Consider the following 12,800-nt stretch of genomic DNA (forward strand, 5'->3'; position numbering starts at 1 on the left):
TTCTTACTATCATTAAATTTACGTGGTGTAATAATTAATATTTTTTATCTTGAGCCAGGTATCTATCGAAATAGCCTCTCTACCTCTTTTGAAGTAGTGGTATGGAATGCGTACACTCTACCCTCCCCAGACCCCACTATGTGGGAATATGCTGGGTTTGTTGTTGTTGTTGTAATAATTAATATTTGGAAGAAATTGACATTGTTGTTACAAGAAAAACTATGAAGATGGAAGAAAGAACAATGTAGGATAAAGGTCATCATCTAAGGTTGGTTCAAGTGGAGCACAGATTGAAATTTGAATTTAAATTCATTCAAATAACGTGCTACGTATGCTTGGTAATGGAAGATGTGAAGCTATGTGTATTGATGTTACTAAAAATTTTTGTTTTATACGTGGTAAGATGCACAAGAAAGTTTGGATCGCTACTGGTGATATCATTCTTCTTGGAAAAAAGAAAAATAGGAAGAAAAAAATATGTATATGTATGAAATTTACATTGCTGAGAGTTTTTATGTCACACCATATACATATGTATGGAATTTATTGCTACTTTATCCTGTATACATAACATTATTATGTATATGAGCCCATATACTTTAAGGGGTCGTTTGGTAGTGTGTATAAGAATAATGCAAAATATGGTGTATTAGTAATGCTCTTACATTAGCAATGCTTATGTTAGCTATGCTTGTATTTTTCTTGTGCAGTGTTTGATTCGATGTATTAAAAATAACATGAATTAAATAACTTTTAATTTTTTTCTACATAATACCCTTAATATATATGTTGGAGAGGATGCAAAACTTTTTTTTGAGGGATAAAAGTGTCTTTAAGCATGCTAATGCATGCATTAGATCCATTGCATTACTAATGCCAAGGATTTTGAGGTATTAGTAATAAACACCTCAATACACAATAGAGTGTATAACTAATGCAAGCATTAGTTATACATAAGGTAAAAACATATACCAAATAAGGTACTACTAATGCACATTAAACTAATGCATGCATTAGTTTTCCAATACGCTCTACCAAACTACCCCTAAGCTTGTTATGTATATGTGGTGAAACAAATACAGATGAGCTATTTATTTCAGAATATATACATTACAGAGTTATGTATATGTTATGCATTAACAGTGTTATACATAGCGCGCGCGCACACACACACTCACATATCAACCCATATATATAACTTTGTTATGTATATGTATTGAAACAGACACTGTTGGACTATTGTATTTTCAGAACATATACATTACAGAGTTTTGAATATATTATGCATTAGCAGTATTATACGTAACATAGTTATGTATATGGCTTTGTTAGACAAGCCGAGGTGTATTTATTTCGGCATATATATATATATATATATATATATATATATATATGACATGAAAGAATATTAGACCATGTATATTAAACATTGTTTTATATTTTCAAGTTTTGAAAAATTTTGTTTAAGTCTTGTTGCATATTAAACTAATATTGGTGGGTAATGTATATTATTATAGAGGATGCAATTCAGATGCAATTGTCGATATCAATTCGAGATTTCTCAATCTCTAATTATGATAGTTGAAATTGATTTGGTGAAGTTGTTACTGAATTTAAGGGATCCATTAATCACAGTTTCATAAATATAGCATTATTTGTGTTATGTACTTAAGACAGATATTTTATTTTCTTAATTATAGTTAAATTAGTTAGCTCAGATACATAAGTAGTAATTTATACGATCGGCAACTTATTTATAAGAACTGGGAGAGCAAAAAGTTTAACTGGAAAAAAAAAAAGCAAAGAAGGTAATTATGTTTCAAAATGGTGGAATTTATATTATTTATACTAAATTATATTAATAGAGTAAAACAAACTCATGATAGCATTAGTATATATAAGTTTTGATCAAAATAAGCTATTCTTTAAAATACTTCATTAAAATAGTACGTTTTTAAAAAATTTATAAAATTAGTATAAATACACTTAATATTAATGTATTAGGCTATATTTTATTTTTTTAAAATGGACTAAAAAGTAATTGGCTAACGATATTAAAGTAAGAATCATTACTGACAATAACATTTTTGGCTTAACTATAACTGTCAGTAACGAGATTCTACAACTCTGCCACATCAAAACATATGTATGAAATTTGTCATTAACGTCAATATTATGAATCATGTTCAGTATTATGAATCATGTTTAAGGCTAAAACGTTACTATGAGTAACAATTTTGAAGAAAGAATTATAATTTAGGTGTATAAATTTTAATTTTAAATTGATTGGATATTAAGATCCAAGTAGAATAAATTTTGTAAAATATCTAAAGTTATTTGACCACTAGAACTAAATGTTGGAAAAAATTTATGATGCAATGACTATCTCTCTTTTGGGGAGGGAATTACTTGTTGGATCGTACTCATAGGTTTGATTGATTGGGTATATATATTGAATCGAATGTATACTCAATCACTCTTAAACACATCAATAGTAAGAGACATTGATTTATTATTCTACTTTCACACATTAAATGGAAAAATCACTTTTTTTACCCTACAAATACGTATTCTTTGAAATTTAAAAATATTGTACTCACATGTTTTAAAATTACGATGTTACTTCTTTGTTATTGACTTTCTTTTTATCAAATGTCTGTGATCTAATTAGCAACTTCTGATGAACTTGGTCAAAAAGTCCTTCTTACTTTTCAACACAGTCTTAGCAAAACAAAAATTACTTAGATTATTATCATTTTTAAATATTTTTATCAAATATAGCACTATATTAACCAATATATATATTGATTATACACTTGCTAAACATTGAATATATGTAAAGATGATTACACGTTAGGTGAGTGAATTTTATTTTAAAATCAACTGACTAATCAATATATATATATATATATACAAATATTTTGATAACGTTTTAGCCTTAAAATGTGATTCATAGTAACGACTTAAACAATAGATTTCGTATAAGTATTTTAATGTGGTAGAATTGCAGAGATTCGTTACTGACAATAACGTTCTAAGCCAAAAACATTATTGTCAGTTATGATTCCTACTTTAACACCGTTAGTCAATTAATTTTTGGTTCATTTTTTTTAAATAAAATATAATCTGGTATTATTGTCAAGTATGTTTACACTAGTTTCGTAAAGTTTTTTTTTTTTCAAAAAATAAAACTATTTTAGTGAAATAATTAAATAATAGCTTATTTTGGATATTTTTATCTTTACATATACTAGTCCCATGGTATTAAATTCTATGTATTGCTAATACCAACAAATGGAAGGTATTAGTTATACACCCTATAATACCAAGTAGATGTATAACTAGTATATATATTAGTTCTACATATGTCTAAAATCCCACCAAATATAATACTAAATAATACCATACATAATACATGAATTCTGCTAATACACCCAACCAAAGGGGTCGTTTGGTAGAGTATATAAGAATAATTCAAAATATGGTGTATTAGTAATACTTGTATTAACAATGCTTGTGTTAGCTATGCTTGCATTAGTTATGCTTGTATTTTTCTTATGCAGTGTTTGGTTCGATGTATTAAAAATAACATGAATTATATAATTTCTAATTTATTTTTTTTTTGCATACTATCCTCAATATATATGTTGAAAAGGATGCGGAAAATTTTTTGAGGGATAATAGTAACTTTAAGCATGTTAATGCATGCGTTAGATTCATTTTCTTACTAATGTCATGGATTTTGAGGTATTAGTAATACAAACCTCAATACACAATAGAGTGTATAACTAATGTAGGGTAAAAAAAATATATCAAACAAGGTAACACTAATGCATATTAAACTAATGCATATATTAACTTTCTAATACACTCTACCAAACGAGTCCTAAACTCTTTGATAATACAATTCCTTGAACTTGGCGAACAAGAGTTACTAGTGCAAACTGCAAAGGAGGACTGGGTCAATTGCAAGCTAAGCTGTATAGATTATGGTCTTTTGTGTGGGGGTTGGTGGGTGGATGGATGCTGACTGCAGAACAATTCTCTGCGATTAATGATGGTCGCTCCTTTTGGTAGGTGATTGCCCAGGACCACATTTAGTCCCTAATATGCAGTGCAAAATAAATCTTTATCCCCTTGAGATGCTGCACTTTTTTTTTTCATTTGTGCTACAAGACAAATGGAAATAAAGCACACAAAGATGTAGGGCTACTCCAACGAAGAATCGCCAAAATATAATAGCTCTTTTTCTTTTAAATTTATTACACTCCTACGGCCTCCTAAATTATATTTGGTCCTAATTAATAATTTTCCTCTAAATGTAGTAATTTGATAGTTTATGCCCCCTAATTATGCGTGCAAAAGAATTCAATAAAAAAATGTGAAAAAGGAAGAAAACATATCTAGTAGAATTGAATTAAAAGAAACAGTCTAAGGGGTGGGTCCATTATACTAATATATTCTGACTTTGTTTCATCGTACACGTAGTCAACTGAATGCAAATAAATGGGAAATAGTATTTCTAAACCATGACCAAAACATTTATATGTACATACGTAATCTAGTATATTTGACTTCAGCCAGAAAAAGAAACGGTCTAGAGGAAGATGCTAAATAGATAAAAATAAAGAATTGGTATACCATGGTTGTTATTTTGACCATAGGATAGATATAGTTCTCTTGGCCCTCCCTTTCGGGTGCAATTACGTTTGTTGTTGTCGTACTAAATTTTAACCCCGTTATCCTATCCACCACCTTCTTCAATCCTGTTCATTGCCTCCTTCGTTCTCTATTTCCGGGTAACTCACGGAGGACGACAACTCCGTTGTGGTCTCTTCCTTCTCCTCGATCCGGCTATTCTTCTTCAAAAATATATTCCTAATTATCTTGTACTGGATAGTTAGAATTTATTGAAGATTTATATAGCTGATCCAACTTATTTATGATTGAGGCATTCAACAAAATTCATTTATTCTGGAATTTCTATCTTCTTCAAAAGCTATCAGGATTTATCACATTAGTCCGAAATTAAAACATTATTCTTTGATTGATTTGATTTAAACCATTTTTTTGGTTTCCTCTAGCCACATCTTCACCTTCAAATTTTAATTGATCATTTCGTGCGTGCATGCATGCAGAATGCTCCATTTGGTGCATGCATGAAACTCATTATGTCATCTCTCAACTATCACACATGCAATCAGGCGGAGCTATAGGTGGATGTAGAATGTTTACTGAGTTCTCTTTATCGAAAAATTGCATCTCATAAAATGATTCTTTTTTCTTCATGTGTACAAATTCTTGAATCGCCTTAACATCGGAGCAATTCAAAAATTAATTTGGCATAGGGGGGGATTTTTGTTAAGCCCCACATCAGAATTCTTGGCTCTGTCACGTAAAGTGCATGCAATGCATTGGTGGCAGAGCCCATTCTCATCTTCCACTCGGACCTCATCACCCTCCAATAGAAAGGTTCATTCCGATGATAGTGTGATTGTCTCTCGCGGAGGCACTACCCGTGGCGTCCTTAAATCAGCTCTCTTCGGCACCCAAATATCACGTAAGAAGAAGAAGCCCCAGCACCGTGGGGACCACAATGTCGACGATGACTGGCGTTCTCAGTGTTCGTATGAAAATTCTACGGCAGAAGGACGTCCTCGCCCACAGCCCCTCCCGTTGCCGGACTTGCACGCTATGCTCCACCATCATCCCAATTTGGTTCAAGCCCCCAGTGTTCCACTTCCTTCGCCTAGACAAGGAATTTCGCATCATAAAGGTGGAGAGGAAACAGATAGAGATAGGCTGGATGGTTTTAATGTCGACGTCTATCATCATAATGGCGGAGCAACACGAGAGGGGTATGTGAAAATTTCTCAATATTTGCAGTATTGTTTCTTATTTTTCTCAAATAAATCTCTTTTTCTCATCAACTCAATTTACAATTTGTGTAGATACAGAAACCCTTTGTTCTGTGTTATAACATCTTTGAATTATTAGGTGTCTAAATATCTTTTTCCATGAATAATTTGGGCATTTTACAAGCAAATATTTTAGGATTGTAGTTGGCTGACAGTCATCATGTTTTTGAACAATTTCATAATACTCTAAAAAGGGAAGCCCGGTGCCTAAAGCTCCCGCTATGCGCAGGGTTCGGGAAAAGGCCCCATCACAAAGGTGTATTGTACGCAACCTTACCTTTCATTTCTGCCAAGGGCTATTTCTAAAGCTTGAACCTGTGACCTCCTGGTCCCAATTTCCTAATAATCTATGTCCCAATTTATGTGGCACGGTTGGAATTTCAACATGCAAACTTCTGAACTTTGATCATGGATTTGGACATAGAAACTTTAAGTTTTCCGAAATAAAACTTATGTATCTGATTGTACAAATCCAATATTGTTGTTCTTTCCTTTATATTTCAGCAGATTATTAGGTCAAGATACTCGAAAGAGAACAGTTCACTCTGTAACTCCCTTCTCCAGGAAGATGCCTCCACGGATGCTGCTAGTCCCGGAAAGAATTCCTCCTGACTTTTGGACTAGTGCTCCAACTAGTCCTTATGCAAGTCCTGCACATAGCCAACTGAAAGGTGGTGATCATACAACGAGTCCTGTTTTTTCCACACTCCCAGGTGTTTTTCAAGTTTGGTCTGCCCCTGAGATGCCTCCTTCAGATGCTCCTCATGGCTTAGGTTTCTCTTATAACCATGCTTTTAGTAGTGTTGATAACTCTCCTCTTCATAGTCCAAGATTAAGTCCTCAGCGTAGATCCAGGAGTCCAAGTGGATCTGCTTCACCTTTACATTATCCACTGTCAAATGATCATAGCCCAGTGGCACGTCGGGAGAATTGTGCTCAAGGCAATGTCTATCCTTTACCCCTTCCTCCTCTTGCTAGTCCTCCCGTTTCACCACCTACCCCTAAAGCAGATATAACGCCTATTAAAGGTCAGTGGAAGAAAGGAAAGCTTATTGGACGTGGGACATTTGGAAGTGTTTACGTAGCATCAAACAGGTATATAAATGTCATTGATGCTATAGCTTGCTGATTGAACAAAAGTTCTTTAACTATACCAGTGTATATAACTTAAATCCTTCAGCATTTTCTAGTGTAACTCCATGAATTATTCTTAACCAGAGAGACAGGAGCTTTATGTGCGTTGAAAGAAGTTGAATTATTACCAGATGACCCAAAATCTGCTGAGTCTATAAGGCAGCTAGAACAGGTCAGATTTCGTGCACCGTCTTTGTTTCATAATCCTTGAATACTTTGGATTCTCCGTACACATTTTGATTGGTGATATTAAAAATCATTAATAACACTGCATTGCTTGAATCGGCTGAAATATTTGAAGTTCGGGGTTTATCTGCATTACTGCCTGTGATATTTCAAGATAAGAAAAACTTGGCTAATAAAGGACCCGAAAGGGTGGAACTAAGGGAGAAAATGAAGGCTTGTATATAAGTTTATGAATTAATGAGTGGAGATTCCATACCTTTTCACTTTAACCTGCAACGGAAAATTGATTTCTCTGGCTTTCTCAGGAAGTTAGTTTTACAACCATGTTTTTGGTTATTTTCACGAGTACTTGAAGCTGAATTCATTTCGATGCAGAACGCCCCATACGTTTCAACCTTGAGATTGTTTCAACTTTTTGTAATCTTTATTCTTTATGTTGGTCCAGGAGATCAATGTACTCAGCCATCTCAAGCACCCAAACATTGTCCAGTATTATGGCAGTGAAATAGTAAGAAATTGTTATTTACAAGAAGTTACAAACTTGATTCACCCTTGCAGGTACTCTTCAATGAAAGTGTTTTCTTCGTTAACATTGCAGGTTGATGACCGGTTTTACATTTATCTGGAATATGTTCATCCCGGTTCTATCAATAAATTTATCCAAGACCATTGTGGAGAAATGACAGAATCTATTGTGAGGAATTTCACTCGTCATATTCTTTGTGGGTTAGCTTACTTGCATAGTAAAAAAACCATTCACAGGTATTAGTCAGATATTCAACTATGACAGAAATAAGATATTGAACCTTCTGAAGAACAATTTTGAAATATTTTCTTTTATAGGGACATTAAAGGAGCTAATTTGCTTGTTGATGCTTATGGGGTTGTCAAGCTCGCAGATTTTGGGATGGCTAAGCATGTACGTTACTCTATCTCAAGTCCTTTATCAGTTTGCAGTTCTTTTTTTAGTAAAGAATGTTTTATTCAATAGAATGTAATGATTGATCAATAGATCATTGTATTTTACATGGTAAATCTCTTTGCTGTTTAAACTTCCTTCTGTTTTATTCAATAGAATGTAATGATTGATCAATAGATCATTGTATTTTACATGGTAAATCTCTTTGCTGTTTAAACTTCCTTCTGTTTCTGCAATAATAGCTGTAAATGTCTTTATATGATTGCAATTACTTATCTTGCGGATTTGGGGGAACCAGTCTCGGGAGCCAAAACATTCTTTTATGCTACCATATCAAGAATTACTATGTCAAGCAAAAACAGTTATATTGAGAAAAACAACAACAATAGTTGTTACTAAATTTATAATGTTGTCACTCTAAGATGTATAATCAAAAGATCTTAGCGTGACAAACTGGTTGCCACCAGACTTTTGCTAGTGTTATATTTTTCTTTGAACCTTAAGTCTTGTTATGCAGCTAAACGGGCACTCAGCTAATCTCTCTTTAAAAGGAAGTCCATATTGGATGGCTCCTGAGGTACTCCCCTCAATAGCACGTTTTTCTAATTATGTTGTCTCACTTCCGACAGCTTATGTTTTCTGTTTCCTGCAGCTCTTACAATCTGTCATGCAGAGAGATAATAGTAACGATCTTGCCTTAGCTATTGATATATGGAGTTTGGGTTGTACCATAATTGAGATGCTGAACGGCAAACCTCCTTGGAATGAATATGAAGCAGTAAGGACTTTATTTCTGCATTTTTAGCTTGTACCCGATCTTTCCCAACAGAGATCTAGTTCTTGACATGTCCTCTTAGATTCACATGGTTCCAAGAACTTCGCAAATAAAGACTAATCATGCTACATTTTCTTGTGTCGAGACATTTTCTTGTGTTGAGGGGTCATATGAATTTGTTACTATAGTTGTGCAGTTGGTATTCCGTTAGACCAGGGCATTAGTGTAATCAAATATCTGATTTCTCCCAATGTACCTTTTTTTGTGTCATTGGCCATCTAACAGAGTTAAAGATATTTTTCCCTGTGTTTAGATTTGCCTTTGTTGAAACTCGAAATCAAGTTATGAATGATCAAATCATTAATTGCTGCTTGAACTTTTCAACATCAGAAATGGAGGAATGTTAAGCAGCGGAAAAATCATTGCGACATGAGTCTTGCTTATACTCTAGATGTGCAACCTTTCTTTGTATAATTTCACCAAATTAAAGAGCAAGATCATGCATGTGCCATCTTACACTTATAAATCTTTCAAGTTGATTCTATCAATTAACTTTAACTATTGCAGGCTGCAGCAATGTTCAAGGTTCTAAGAGATACCCCACCAATACCTGAAACATTATCACCAGAAGGAAAAGATTTCTTGCATTGTTGTTTCCGTAGAAATCCAGCAGAGAGGCCGTCAGCTAGTATGTTGCTAGAACATCAATTTGTGAGAATCTCGCATCATCCAGAAGTTCCTTCTTTTGTTGAGCAACTTAACGGGATAAAACTGACAGTATGTACATTCAATCCCTTTCTTCTCCCCTTATCTCTTTTGCTCGTTATGTTTCTTCACGCCATAGTATATCGTTGACAGGAAAAGTTGCATACTCAAATAGAGCAGCTAAGTTATAAACTTGACTCGGTGCATGTATCATTAGAAAGATAGCACTCGGAAAGAGCTGGCAAACAGAAGCAAAAGTTGTGATCCGAAGAATGGTCCTCAGATGTGCAAATTCACTTCAATGTCTGCCTGCCTCTGAAGCTGTATGCGCACAGGACAGCAATGATATAATTTGTATTCTAACGTAGCAATGGCACTGCACCATGCTGTTTTGCTCTTTCAACTCCCATGGCCGTCCCTAGTTCATCCATTCCCATTAAAGAACAGATGAATTCTGGGCTGACTACTATGAGCACATGCCCATCTGGTGCAGTGGCTTGGAAGCAAGCTATACCTATACTATCTTTATTGATGTGGTTTTCTAAAAAGACCTCGACTCGTGAATACATTACAGACCTTTATGATCAATGTGTTATGTGCTCTGTAGATAGCTTTGAGCCATAGGGAGTTGGAGCCAAGAGGCACTCCCCTCACTTACAAGTTGAGAGGAAGTTAAGTTTTTTAGTCCAGGGTAATTTCCCTGGAGACCTTGGATCTTATCTTTTGTGTATTTATAACAAAAAATGCAGCTTCGATGAGAGAAAATGCCATAAATAGTCCCTTATGCCATAAATAGTCCCTTTAATAGAAGGGCAGATCTAAAATAGTCCCTTCACTATACACTTACTCAGTTTTGATTTTTAACCTATTTACAAACTTATCAAGTTTGGTTTTTGATTATTTTTTATAAAAACAACGTAGGGTTTATATTAATAAAATTTCTGCTTTTGTGAAATTAAATCGTAACCCATTTCCTCAATTATTTCTCTCTCCTTGCCACCTTTTCCTCAAATTCCTCTGGTGAAAAAATTTCTAACCTTAACAATTCAAAATAAAATTTCTCAAGGAAGAAGACACAAATTCTAATAAAAGAAAGTATATTATTGTTGTTAATGGCTTGAACATGCTATGTTTAGGAGAAGATGACAATAACGACAAAGTTCGATGCAAGAACAAACTTTTATTACCATTGAAGACAACTCGAACAAAGTAAAATTCAAGACGAAAATTTTGGCCATGGTCCGAGTTAGGGCTAGGCATATATTGGTTTAAACCGAAAAATCAAATCGAAATTTTAATTTCGGTTTGGTTTTCCGGTTTTTCGGATCGATTTCGGTTTTAAATTTTTGAAATTCGGTTAAACGGTTTGATTTTCGATTTTTCAAAAAAATAATTCGGATAAACCGATTGACTGAAAGTCTATAAATAATTAATAATATATATATATATATATATATATATATATATATATATATATCCATTCATGTTGCTCCATGGCTCTTTCTTTTGTTCATGTTGCTCCATATGGCTCTTTCTTTTTTAAAAAAAAAAAAAATCCTTTACAATCATTTCTTTCTTTTGTCTTTTCCTTAATTTATTTGACACTCGGTTCTTTTTTTTTTCCTTTTTTAAAAAAAAAAAATCTTTTTCTTTTAAGTATATTCTTACATGAATATTTATGATTGATGTATCTTGAGTCTTTAATATTGTACTCCTTCCATTTTAATTAAATTTTTTAAATTTTGTGATTTTAAATTAAAAATATGCTCCTTCTGTCCCATATTACTTGTCTACTTTCTTCATCACATGCCCTTACATAATCATAAATAAGAAGAGTAGTTCTACAATTCTTTTTAAAAAAATTATAAATTTGCACACTTAAAAAAAAAATTCAATTGTAAAAGTAAAATAGAAAAATTCAATTAATTCTATTTTATTTTGAAAATTGACAAATAATTTGGGCTATTATTGTTGATAATGTGGACAACTAATATGAGATGAATGGAGTATGTAGTTTTTAAGTCTTGTGATCTTAGACTTGTCATGTAGAATGTTAAAATTGAAAAACTTACAAAATATAGAAAAAAACTTTTTTTTTTTTGAGACATACCAAAAAAGAAGTAAAACATTTAAATTGAGATGAACAAATAGTAAGTTTTTATGAATTTTTGCAGCTCTTTACTTTCTCTGATCTATATTATATTTTATTTTTAACGTTTATACTTAAATTATAATGAATATGTTTTATATAATGATGATGGTCTTAATAATTTTGTTAAAATCAAAATTAAGACAATTAAATTTTTACATAACCAAAAACTTATAGTAAATTGGTACCATTTAATTAAGATAATGTAACGAAGATTACTTATTATTTATGGAGGAAAATAATTTTGTAAGAAGTATGTCAAAACTAAAAATACTATAACTATGAATAAAAAAGCCAATTAAATTACTCCTTATATTTTTTTATTGTAAATTTTTGGCAAATTTACTAATAATGAAAATTTATGAACAATTAATTTTGATGTGTCATTAGGCTTTATTAATTATACAGTAAAAGAATGTAATACAAATAATTTTTTTTTAATTAAAGCATTATTATTTTTATATTTAGAGTTTGAGCCGGGCTTAGCACGGGCTACGGATAAATACCAATTTTTGGTAGTCCTCACAAGGCTATTATAGTAACTTAAATTAATTTTTAATCCTCTAAAATTGTGACACATTGGATGATAAAGATGAAGTAATATTATCTTTTTTCTTGCCATATGGACATTTACACTTGTGCATATGTCATGAAATGGAAACTATTAATTAATTTTTTTCTTGTAATTTCTATTGTTTAACTATTTTCTATTTATTTTTTTTTGCAAAAAAATAATTAGGAGTCGTGGAAGGAGAATTAAGGAGGAGATTACAAAGTAGAAAATTAAATATATACCAATAAAGTGAAAATTCAAACTCTCAATCAAGTGAACTATTCAAATTCCTTTGTTGCTTAACAAATCGGTAAATCACTCTTAGAGCTTGCGTTATAATGTTTTGTTTCTCATATTTACATATTATTTAATCAAGTCAATTACAAGATATAAACGTCAAATATTTAATAATTACTTTTTTACTTTTACGTCATGCTTTATGAATCATCTTTCAATGATAT

At 32.2% G+C, this 12,800-nt stretch overlaps 1 protein-coding gene and 1 long non-coding RNA gene across 6 annotated transcripts; one reads left to right on the forward strand and one right to left on the reverse strand.

Annotated features, from left to right (window-relative positions):
• Positions 1 to 4,543: 4,543 nt before the first annotated feature.
• LOC107853292 (mitogen-activated protein kinase kinase kinase 5) lies at positions 4,544 to 10,597 on the forward strand. 5 transcript variants are annotated; one of them, XM_016698291.2, is made up of 10 exons: positions 4,551 to 5,858; positions 6,423 to 7,013; positions 7,137 to 7,224; positions 7,684 to 7,746; positions 7,837 to 8,000; positions 8,082 to 8,157; positions 8,675 to 8,734; positions 8,810 to 8,935; positions 9,500 to 9,709; positions 9,791 to 10,597. In XM_016698291.2, the coding sequence occupies exons 1-10, from the start codon at positions 5,410 to 5,412 to the stop codon at positions 9,860 to 9,862; spliced, it is 1,899 nt and encodes a 632-aa protein (XP_016553777.1). In that variant the 5' UTR covers positions 4,551 to 5,409; the 3' UTR covers positions 9,863 to 10,597. The 5 variants fall into 5 exon arrangements, with proteins under 5 accessions (XP_047262351.1, XP_047262353.1, XP_047262354.1 ...); XM_047406399.1 differs by having other exon boundaries at positions 6,426 to 7,013; positions 9,791 to 10,591; XM_047406395.1 differs by having other exon boundaries at positions 4,544 to 5,858; positions 8,675 to 8,935; positions 9,791 to 10,591.
• LOC124895894 lies at positions 6,034 to 7,863 on the reverse strand. The gene is made up of 2 exons (XR_007052022.1): positions 7,495 to 7,863; positions 6,034 to 7,377 (listed from the first exon to the last, which is right to left on the reverse strand). It is a non-coding gene; the product is annotated as an uncharacterized LOC124895894 (long non-coding RNA).
• Positions 10,598 to 12,800: the final 2,203 nt, after the last annotated feature.

This window comes from Capsicum annuum, chromosome 2 (genome assembly GCF_002878395.1).
Source record: "Capsicum annuum cultivar UCD-10X-F1 chromosome 2, UCD10Xv1.1, whole genome shotgun sequence".
Lineage (NCBI taxonomy): Eukaryota > Viridiplantae > Streptophyta > Magnoliopsida > Solanales > Solanaceae > Capsicum > Capsicum annuum.